The following is a 12,159-nucleotide window of genomic DNA, read 5'->3' as shown; positions in this document are numbered from 1 at the left end:
AGACTGTTACAAAATGTTAGTTGCAATGAAGTCATAAGTAAAAGAAAGATGGATAGTCAGATAATGTTATAGCAAATGACAAAACTCATTACTACCAGCAAAAGGAAGATCGGCATGGAAAAATACTTGCCTGTATACCAAATGGAATGCAGCTGACTAAAGACTATTTCTATATATAATCAACTTGGCATGTGCTTTCACAATCATTCAGAGTTGAAGTGCATCATGGGAGAAATGATAGTTTCAGTCACGTGCTTCTGAATTTTTATCTTAGGGTCATCAAATCAGGGCCAGGTTACCACAAAGTACTCAATGATCCATGAGAAATGAATCATGTCTTCATTCCAGGGCTTAATATGTACATTACATCACTATTATAAGCAAGCAACTCTTTGGTTAATGGCTCCAACACAGATTAGGGTCAAAAGTGGCCTTAGACACCAAATTCCCTAGTGAGAGGTTGCCATACAACTCCGTATTTGCTTTGCTTCTGAATTCTTTCTTCTCCTAGCAACAACTAACCATCAGCTTTCCATGCTAGTATTGTGTCAACATAAGTTTTATTCTTCTTGCAAGCAAAGAGCCGGGAAAATAAAAGTGAGAATCTGTTATTATAGGTTCAATTGTGTTACACCCAACTTGTGGGGAGGATACAGTTTCTTTTTATTATACTGCAATTTTGTTATAATGACTCTTGCCTAAAATAAATGGGCAATTGACAGGACTTAAAGATAACAGGGATGCTTAAGTGATTTTTATAGTAGCAGTATTTGTTCTAACAGAATTTGACCTGTATTCTGGTTATTAGTTTTATTCATCTCAATGAAAACTTGGCACTTCCATTGTTCATGCCATTATATGCAAAGCACTGTAGCATGAAAGTCACTTACAGATATGTGAAAACACACACACACACACACACACAAAAAAAAAAAGCCTAAACAAAAGAGACTTGTGGAACAATGCATCCTCAGGTAAAAGGACACATATTTTGTTTAGCTGAATGTTCTAGATTGTTAAGGGCTTATTCCTTTCAATCCCTAACAAGTCTTATCATTTATGATATATTTCTAAAATATTCACCCTACAAATTATTGCCTTCTTCCAGGCAGAATTTAGTTTTCTTGGGTGTGATGCTTATGGTCATCATGTTGAATTTAATCATATTGTCCTGATACAGTGAGACTCTCTGGGATTGAGCTGTGTATGGAGCTGCTTAAGTCTTCTCCACACAAAAAGGATTTCTGAAGCCCTTTAGTCGCTTCTTCTTTCTTGACCCAAGTTTCTCTGAAAGTCTGTTTCTCTTCCTTAATATGCTATAGGCTTAGAAACTTTTCAAACATTTTGAATTGTGTATGAAGTAAGAATAAGTTCTGAGCAGGTGCCTGATGTACAGAGGTACGGCCTTTCTCTTATGTGTTTGCTTTACAGCATTTACTTCAACTGGTCAGGAGCCTTGTTTGCTTACTTCCTACTTTTGGCTCATTTTGAGTGTTGAACTTCTGCTGATTTTTCCAACTCTGTGTCAAGTTCTCATTGTCAAACCACCTGTTTGCATTTTAGGCTCAGGAAGTATGGATTGGTAGAGTTGTCAAGATGGCTGAGCCCTAGGTAAATGGGTTGCTATTGAATCCTAAAATGGCATAAAGATTGTCATTTTCATAAGGCAAATTGAACGCTGTGGCCATGACAGCCAAACTCAGTAAGTGAACTTCTAAATACATAGCTTTTCTTTTCCACCTATCTTTTTCCAAGAATATGAAGCTGGCCTTATGTCAAGCTGTTGAAGACACCTTCAAGATGTTTAATTAAATTACAGACTCAGTGTCAGAGTTGGCTGACTTTTAAGATTCTAGCACCATAGCAAAAAAAGGCACAGTATTGCCTCTCTTGGTAATTTCATCATTTATGGCCTTAGAAGAAAATTCAAGTCTAATTGTTCTCTCCTTCTGAAAGGAGTTCCAGGATAAAGGAGGATTTCACTGCTATCCTTAGTCCTCCTTCCTTCACTGTACTCTCACTGAGCAAGGCCTAGCAAAGGGCCAATTCATTTGCCCCCAGGCCAGAATGCAGGGGTAGTACTGGGAGTGGGTAAGACATAATTCTCAATACAAGATAGAACAAGTACAGCAAGGAATGAAGAGATTAAGGGCTAGACTTGGGTTGAAATCCTGGCTCCCCACTCATTAGGGTATAACCTGAACAATAAAATGAGAGATGGTATTAGTACTGTGAGACATAATGTGAAAAGCAACTTGGAAAGCGCCCGGCTCAGGCAAGGAGCTCACTAAATGGTAGCTATTATTGTTAACAAAAATGTTTTAAAGCTGGAGACTGCAGTATTTAACAAAGTACACATGCTCAGCGCAGCCAGTTAATGACTTTGAGAAGTCTTTGTTGTTCCTGTTTCCTTTGCTGTAATATCTTTTCCATTATAGAACAGAAGCCTGACTTTCTGTTAGGTGCATCTCACTCTGGTACCTTGGTTAAGACCAGGAGATATTCCAGCCAAGCTGCAATCTTACCCTTTTATGTGTGCAAAGGAAACAAGGTTCTGTGAAGTTGCACCAAGAAAACATCAATTAAAAAGATATTTAAGAGTTGTAGGTTTCTGAGGGAAAGATAATAAAACTAGAAGAGCTGGGGCAACAGGATATGATGTTGAAGTTCTGGCACCAGGAAGTAGGGAAGAAAACCTCCAGATACATTGTGGTTAATAAACTGAAGACTCTCAAGTGCTACAGTGCTTGGTAAGGCCATCCCACCCGGCACAAGTAGTGTCCTCAGCAATTGGGGAGGAAGTAGGGCCGAATGATTGCTATAGGAGACAGTCAGTCTATAGTCCTGAGCTTCAGTAGACTGGCTTATTAGGTGACCTTGAATGGCTTATCTTCCTACCTTGGACAATTTCCCCAAAGTTCTCATAGTCTGCAACTAAAAGGGTCAGTGAAGATAAAATGACAGAAGGAAATTCAGAGCAGGTTTGGCAAACTGAACCCCAATCCCCACCCCCAACACATCTGCTAGTGAGTTTTAGGATTTTTAAACACTGCATTTTAATGTCTTTAGGCAGAGTTTATTTTTATTTTTTAATTCACATGGTTCTACTATTTCTGTCCTTCACATGTGGCCCCTGAAAGTCTCTGAGTATATGACTTATGGTTTTAATGCAATTTCTGCTCTATTAGGAGACTTAAAATTATTTAAAACTTAATTCCATCTCTTCATCAATTATAAGCAAATATGTACTTCTCAAGTTTCACAAAGATGATTTTGCTGGCTTAGCTTTAATTTATATATATATATATATATATATATATATATATATATATATATATATATAATTTATATATTTAAATATAAATTTATATATATATATATATATATATATATATATATACACACAAAATGGGGTAAAAATTAAAATTGGACCTTCTTCCTAATTAATACAAATTATAAAGCTTCAAATGTTATTTAAAACATCAAGTATTCTTTGTTATAATATACTTTGCTTGTAAAATTAACCAAGACATTGGTCATTTTACTCAGAGGAGAAAACATGTCTCTAAATAACCATCTTTAGTCTGCCCTTTTGCCACTTCCCAAGGATCTCCTAAGACACTCTGGGGAAAGTCAGGAGTAAATTAGCCTCCCACATCTAATAACCCAAACACCATCTTTTCTAGCAGTACCAGTTAGATATGTAAATCGCCATGAATATTTACACCTAGCAGGGTCCTTTGTGCACAACTCCAAGAGACAAATGGTATTTCCAGTAATAGTTTATTGATTTCCAAATGCACAGGGGCGCCGAGTCTGAACATCCTGGGATAGCAGTAAATCTCTCTTACAAAATAATTTACAGTATGAAAATGATATACTGAAACATTAACTCAAATGTGTAATTCCCTTGAAAGACTGAGTGTTCCCTTGTTTAGTGGAAGGGGAAGAGGAGATGTGACTGCACAGGAAAACAGGCAGAGTACAACAACGGGTTTGTTGGGTTCTACTCACTCATGCAGTGTGGCCTGTCACTGTAAAAAAAGACTAGTCAGGTTTTACTCCCATCAAGTATAAATGTGCTGTCCCCTCATGGTCATATCAAACCCAGCATGGGTTCTGTGGCCTTTTTTGTACCAGTGTACCTCCAGTGTCTTCATTTACTTTTATTTCCTGCTTTGTCCCTTCCTTGTTTTGGTGTGCTCAGTATTCCACACGAGCCTGTCTTACCTGGCAGGTCCCCAATATTCCACACGGTACTATTGTCCCTCCCAGGAACTGCCTAGGTCTTATGGCTCTAGGAATGGGTTAGCTGGAGGTGGGGGTGGGAGTGCAGGTTAAAGAAACACTGCTAGGCAAAGAAATATGAGACCTGGAGTCTCCTGTGTGAGCTTTCTTTTTCTCTTAGGACTGGGGTGGACTTGATCCATAATGAGATTTTCAACTAAAAAGCATGTGTTGAACAGCCATTATATGAGGGCAGACTTGCAGGAATCAGAAGGAGGATATTTTCTACATCAGGGGAAAGGACTTCCTAGGCTCTGCCACAACAATAAGCTTGTGAATTCTGCAATTGAGCCCACAGGCCCCAGCAGAGTGACCAAAATGGCTTGGGTCACCAAATGGTCAGGCACACAAATACAATTATGGAGGAGAGCTGGAGTGAAATTTCCTTCAGGACTGTCACCTTGGCTCAGTGCTTTAGGAGCTGACAACCTCCACCAGGGAGTTACTCTTCTTGGAAATGAACATGTAAACTCCAATCATCTGGTGGGACTTGTAATCAGGCGGGAAGAAGGTAGCGTGCAAAACAGTGAAGGGTTCCTTAGAGCTTCCCCTCATTCTTAAATTGTGTGTGTGTGTACATATATACACATAACATTTATCATTTAGATATCCACCCCCCCCCGCCCCAGGTATCAATAAGACAGTCTAGATTTACTGTGACTTTGAATTGGTTCACCTAATAAAGCACAGGAAGAGAGATTACCTTTACTAAAATACAAAGATTTCCTTTTCTGAAGGAATAAAGTAGTAGATGCTTTTAAATAAAGTTAGAGGAGAGAGCAGAACACCCTTCACTTTTTCTATTTTGAAAAACACCTTATTTATGGGAAATGGCACTAAAAAGGAAAGGCTCCCTCAGGAGCAAGGGGCAGGCCCAAGTTAGCAATATGTACTTAAAGCGTCTGCTAAAGCAGAGGAATAAAGCAACTTTAATGTCATTTCTGAGCCCAAACTATAGCCATGAAGTGTCTTTTTGAGAAAAATTCAAATTAATGGTCAGAGTACAGCAAGAGAACCAGAAATCTTGACTCCCTCTGTATTGGTAGGTGTCCCGTGGGATGGGACACAGGAATTTCTGAAGAGGCTGGAGAGCTGGATTCAAAACTGGCTCCAATATTTCCTAGCTGTGCAACATGAGACAATGACTTCCTCTGTTTTATCATCTAAGAATGAAGGTGTAGTACAAGGCCTGGCTCATAGTAGATCCCTAATATAGGCTACTCTCCGGAATTCCTGGGCAATAATCTGAGAGTTCAAGCACTTCTTAGGACTGTCCTGGATTTAATGATACCAAATCAAAGGACAAATCCCTCTCTGCATCCAGAAACCCAACATTTGGAGGGCAGTCAGGAACTGCTGTGAGTACCTGATTCATTCTGAAGACGTGCGTTATCTGCATCCCTTGATGACTTCTCCCCAAAGATTTCTGCCTGCAACCAGTTAGGACACAATTCTGAGCACTCTCATTTCTACTGACCTGGTAGGAGGGAAGCCTCAGAATGCTGGGGCTTAAGGCCAAACAGCATGCTCCAGCTCTGGGGGGAAGCTGGTGCCACTGCAGGAAGCATCCTAGTTTGTACATTGATAAATGCTGCCAGCAGGAACTTAGGAGCCTGGGCAGAAGCTGCTGCGCTGTTTAATGCTTCTCTGGTTAAAGTTTTATCAGGTGCTGAAGACAGCAGGAGCCCATAAAGCAAATCTGAGACCCTTTCTAAGTAAAAGCAAAAGTGCTTTCCTTGAGGATTACAGACATGATAATTTATTGAGACAAGTTGGCACATATTCCTACAATTCTGTTAGTATCTACTGCATAAATGTTTGGATTTTCCAATACTAACTTAAAGTAATAACATATGATCAGGTATGGAGAGCCAATGATCTTTCCATTGCTAATAAAAGGCTACCATTTGAAGATCAAACAATGATTATTGGGGAAAGACAATACAAGTTTCCAAATCCTAGTCTTTTAAATCTTCTGATATTTTAAACTCTTTCAAGAGTGGCCATTGGTCCATCTTTTAGGATGGTTTTGTGGATATGGTTGGAGGTTGTTATCTAGCAGTACACTGAATTCTCCAGTCTTTACAGACAGATAAATGAAGCACCAAAAGTATCTTAGCCACTTGTTGGACACCAGTTTGAGTTTTTTTTTTTTTTGGTGAAAAACAGCTCAAACTCCTCCCGGTCCCAGTCTCCTTGCATATGCAGTGAGCTAGGATAACCCTAACTAGCAGCATATATGCTTGGTAGCTTCCTGGTCTCAAAGGAATTAAGTCATTTCATCACATGCACAGTGTTGAACAATGACATAAATACAAATGATATAAACAGGACTCCTACAATAAGCAAGTTGTGTTTCTGCCTCAAAACTATCCTGCACACACACTCAGCAGCTGGCCCCAAAGCTATCACACAGATCACAGGCAGGTAAGCAGACAGGCAGGAATAAAGGGCTTTCCCTAAAGGCAGGCTCCTTGGCTCTGCCTCAGGGGTATTAGAAGTTTAGGACCTTGGGCAGGAGCAATCCCAAGGGGCTTGGATATAGTTCCAATTGTGTTCCTCAGAAGTGAGCATGGAAACACCACTAAAGGCAGAGGGAGGGAACACATAGCCCATTTGCAAACCTTCCAAGTCTCCCATTTTATCTTAACAGTTTATGTGTACGAACATTCTATTCCATAATATAACTGTCTTTGTTTTATATAAAAATAAGGTTATCCCCTGACTTCAAACCATTTGTTAAGGAAAACTGACATCTCGGGAAGAAAGCATGCTTTTGAGCTTACAATTTTATATTTCACTAGCACATCAGTGCTTCCCAGGGGGTATAATGATATAAGAAATTGTGATTTGGAAATGGAGAAAGGCCAGGAAATCTAAGCTCCAGGGTATCTCTGCTCATGTTACTGAAGAGGAGAGAGCCAGGGTACAAGAGATGACCTGAAGATCTGTGGGTAGGGAGTGCCAAGGGAAGGATTCCAATTAATGTAAAATAAAGGGATATTTGCTGGGAGATGGAACTGAATTCAGCAATCTATAGAGTAGCAAGAATTCTCCCCATACTGCAATTAAGCCATATTAAGCTAACCTGGCAGAGGGAATGGCAAAAATCTACACTGAAAGTTCCCATTTGGCAATACACATTTCTAGCCTTTCGTGTTGTGATAAGCCCATAAAACCTGCAGAACTCATCTAAACAATCCAGGTTTTATTAGAGTCTTTAGTGACTATTTTGGAAACGCAGGCAAGTTAAATTCAGAAATATTGATTTCAAATTTTAATCAGATTTCTTTGGTCCTCTTTTCTGTGTCCCACCCCCAGGTCATTTCCTTTCCACCTCTTCAATCATCTTTTTCATTTCCATAGCACTGAATTATGAATCTGAAGTCCTGGATAACCTCATATGCTAAAAATATCTGTGTCTTTCTAGCTTTTAACTCTTTCTCCAACCTCGTTTTCAGGCCATCCATCCTAATTCACGGCACCACATTTCACAAAGGTAGAACTGGACTATTTAGAGACTGTGGACATGAGTCAATAAGGCCCCACTTTGTCCTCATGTGTTTCATGCTTCAGTATGAACAAAGTAGGTTTTTTGTTTGCAGGTAGGCAAAAAGCTCTGACTTCCTTTCATGATTAGTCCAGGTCCTTCCTAATGAAGTATACTGTTGACTTACACAATATTATAGGGGCTAGCTTTCCTGAGTCAGTTCAAAGCAGCCATTACGGAGTTCCCTGAAAGACCCTTTTCAATTGCTCCTGGTTGATCAAAAAGGCTCTTTCCTTGACCTACTGCAACAAGAGAATGAGAAGTACGTGGTAAGCATAAAACTGGTCATTCCTTGGAGAGATATGTGCCTGCTATGGATCTGGGGACATATCCAGTGGAAGTACATTTGTTGCTGGGCAGCCTTCACAGAAATCAGAAGCCATTACACACACGCTGTCACACACATACAAGGGAAGGGGTGGTTTTCCACTCTGATGGCAAGCCTTCATGTGTCCTCTTCTTCACTGGCACCACTACAAAGGAAAAGGAGAAGCAGGTGAGTTAAGCCGTCACAGGAAGGGAGTAACACAGTCTATTGGTTGATGGCACCAGCTTTGTTGTCAGACATACCTGGATTCAAGTTCTAACTACCATGACTGAGCAGTGTGGCCATATATGGGCAAGTGACTTGATTTCTTTGAATTCTGATTTCTGTATCTGACTACTGGGAGAATGATGATAACAAAACTTACTTTTTGGGTGACTAGAGAATTGAGAGAATACATACAAAATGCAAAAATGCACAGTGCCTATATACAGTACATGAATAGCTATAAAAAGGAGAAGGGGAGGATCATAATCCTTGTAAACTTAATTGACAAAATAAAGTATGGTGAAAATTAGGAGTTTGATTTCTTCGAAGGCTTAAATCACCTGTTGTTAGGAGAACAAGGAGAAGCTATCAATGGCATTCTGCACTTGGAATAAAAAGCAATGTTTCAATTCCTGCCACAGGTCAGTCCCTGGGTTTAAATATCATCTCTTCAGAGAAGGCACTCTACTGAAATAGGATTCCCTGGTTATTCTCTATCTTATTTCTTTCACAGCCCTCACCACATTTTATACTTTATTTGTTATTTATTCTCTCTCTGCCCTACTAGAGCATGTAAGAGTAGTTAATATTTTATCAACTACAGTACATCTAGAAGTAGTACCATTTAAGGCACATAGACGTGCTTAACAAACAAACTGCTTTTTTAAAAAAGGGAGTGAATTACAACAGGAAGAAAAGGAAGGAAGGACAGAGTTGGAAGGAATGGCTAGTCATTAATGCCCTAACCAGAGTATTCCAGATGTCTGTGATGTTTCTAGCAGCCAAAAAGTGAGTTGTAGAGTCCCAGAGGCATGGCTAGTATCTCAGCTGCTCAGTCAGAACATTTCTGGTCTGATCCTGACAAAGAGCACTTTCTAAACAGGGTCAGGGTCAAGGAGAAGGCAGGAACAATGGAGACAAGGTGGCAGGGATGCTCACCCGTAGAAGGGAAAAAGTAGCAAACTTGCCTAGAATCTCCTCACTCACTTATAGAGTTACTGTGTCTTTAAAATAATAACAAAAGCCAACCTGATTTAGTGCTTATTGTGGGCCAGGAATCTGAGCTTAGTGTTCTTCATCCATTTTTCCTATCACTCCTCACACCATTCCTAAGATACAGGACTATTATTATCCCCATGAACCAGATGAGGAAAGTAAAGCTCTTCGAGATATAAAAATCCTATAGTTACAGAAAGGTTTGTGTCCTTAAAGCTTAAGGTTTACTTTTGGCCAGAGAAACTCTAAAGCAGTCAAGCTGGTAGACAAAGTAAAGTTCCACGGTGTATCAGTTCCTAGCTATGACCTAAAAATTTTGCTTCTCACAAGATATTATCAATATCTACACAAAATCTGTGTCGTGTGTGTCTATCTGGGAAAGGCTTTAGGGAAAATACCCTAGGCAACAGACTTCTAATACTTCCATTAAAGGTGAAAATATTTAAGACACGGGGCCTACAAATTACGTTACATACACACTGAAGTCCAAAAGAACCAACTAAGTCAACTTCCCTATCCAAACCTCTGCCCTAGTTCCACTTTGTTTTCTTGCTGGTTGTTGAATCATGGGATGGAGGATGCCAGTGAGCTGTCATTACATCAATATTTGATGACATCTGTTCTGATGGGAACAAAGGGCCTTTTATGAAAATTTCTCACAAGAATCAAGACATGGTTGAAACCAGCACTATATTCTCCCCCTTGGTATTATATTCAAAGCAAGCTCTTAATGTTACCTTGTCAGTTTTACTTCATACAAGAGGCTCAGCATGATGACTGTGCTCTTTCCCTAAGTTGAAGTTCACTTTTTAGAATTCCTGAGATACATATTTTAAAGGGTTCATGAACCCACTGAAATTGTATACAGTGTTTTGTCTGTGTGTTCCTTTGTCTAAGAAAGGCCATAATTTTCATAATAGCCTCAAAGAGGTCCAAAACTACAAATCAGGAATATCAAATTATACATAAATTCTTTTCCAGTTGTCAAATTTTTTACTATCAGACTTGGAGAAAAGCATAGGGAAGAGGTCAGAAGTCTTGACTGATTGAAATTGTTTCTCATTACCCTAAAAGAGACGGTTCCTGCATCTGAAAGATAAAGTTTATCTCACATTTTAAAACATAAGTCCTTGGGACTCTGTCAAATCATTTACTGTATTCTTTCAATTACTAAATATTACTTGAGTATCAACCATGTGTTAGGCATAATTCTAGGCACAAAAGACTATGATGAATACAATACATGCCCTTACAGACTTTTACAGCTTAGTAGGTGAGACAAAAGGGTGTGATGGTCATACTTTTTTTTCTTCAAAACAGCATCTTCAAAAGATAAGTATCTTATTTACATAATTAATAACCCATTTTTCACAATAACAACATATCATTGGTATGAGGCAGCATTTCCTCTCCGAAATACTCCTCCTTTACCTAGTATGCAAGCAAGTTTATGCTTGTAAGATTCTATCTGAAATAGTATATAAAAGTCCTGAATGCCCAGGTGAAGGAACACAGCCTTCCACTTAGGTATTCATTTCCCCTTTGAAAACATCTAAGAGCCAACACTTAGGATTTCTGCCTTGAGTGGCATTCAAGAGGTTATTGAGATTCTTTTTTTTAATTTTATTTTTTGGTTGTAACTGGACACAATATCTTTATTTTATTTATTTATTTTTATGTGGTGCGGAGGAACGAACCCAGGGCCTCGCACGTGCTAGGTGAGTGCTCTACTGCTGAGCCACAATCCCAGCCCCTATTGAGATTCTTTTCAGTGCCTATTAATGCATTTTTGTGAGTGTGTGTGTGTGTGTGTGTGTGTGTGCGCGCGCGCGCTGGGGGGGGCGGGCGGTACTGGGGATTGAACTCAGGGGCACTCAACAACTGAGCCACATCTCCAGCCACATTTTGTATTTTATTTAGAGACAGGGCCTCACTGAGTTGCTTAGCACCTCGTTTTTGCTGAGGGTGGCTTTGAACTCACAATCCTCCTGCCTTAGCCTCCTGAGCCACTGGGATTACAGACATGCACTACTGCACCTGGCTTGCCAATTTATTTTTAAGAAGACTCATAGATGTGGGATTGCTGTGTCAGAAGAACAGGCATAAAGCATTTATTTTTAATAAACTAGGATGTTAGGCAGATAGCATTCTATAAAGGTACTGGGGGGAGGTTCAGGCAACATTATATAATGGCTTTGGGATCACCAGACCAAACTAGATTGAAATCCATGTGTGAATTACTAGCCCTCTCAGAATCTCATTTTCCTCATGGTAACATTATTTAGCTTACAGTTTTGTTATAAAAGCTTTATGGAATTTCACAATACAAATGATAAAAAGTATTGATCTCCTTCCTTATGCTGAATTAAAAACTGCCTCCTCCTAACTCTCAATGTTTCTCATTCTGGCACCTGAAACATTACGTTTCAAAATAATCATGTTCCTATCCCCAAATTCCCTTCAAATATTTAGAGACAAACAGTATCCTGTGTGGCTTGCTGGAAGCTTTCTTAATGATAACTCCAGACCTACTGAAATATAGGTACTGGACAGAAAGACTGAGTTCTATAGTGCTGATCCTTCTATGTGACAGTTCTCTAGAAAATTCTACCTCTGTGAAATGTTGATGAGGACAATTAACTGAGTAAAGTTTAGTTAACTTTTTCAGTCACTGACTGATCTAGTTTGGGGGTACTGTTGTATCTCAGAGTGGTGGTCTTAACAGTGTAGCACACATACCTCTGGGGTACATAATGACTTTCCAAGGAGTGTCTGGATATGAGAAGTTCTAAGG

General features: G+C 39.4%; 1 protein-coding gene across 1 annotated transcript in view; it reads right to left on the bottom strand.

The window, feature by feature from the left end:
• Window positions 1-4,304: 4,304 nt before the first annotated feature.
• Window positions 4,305-12,159, bottom strand: part of Trim44 (tripartite motif containing 44) — a 127,902-nt gene continuing 120,047 nt past the window's right edge. The window contains exon 5 of the mRNA XM_076847062.1: window positions 4,305-8,310. Within this exon, the coding sequence (XP_076703177.1) occupies window positions 8,283-8,310 (28 nt within the window). The 3' untranslated portion in view covers window positions 4,305-8,282. The remainder of the gene's footprint in view (window positions 8,311-12,159) is intronic.

This window comes from Callospermophilus lateralis, chromosome 2 (assembly GCF_048772815.1).
Source record: "Callospermophilus lateralis isolate mCalLat2 chromosome 2, mCalLat2.hap1, whole genome shotgun sequence".
Taxonomy (NCBI): Eukaryota; Metazoa; Chordata; class Mammalia; order Rodentia; family Sciuridae; genus Callospermophilus; species Callospermophilus lateralis.
Note: the sequence above shows the minus strand (reverse complement) of the source record. Positions and strands in the feature narration are given on the sequence as shown.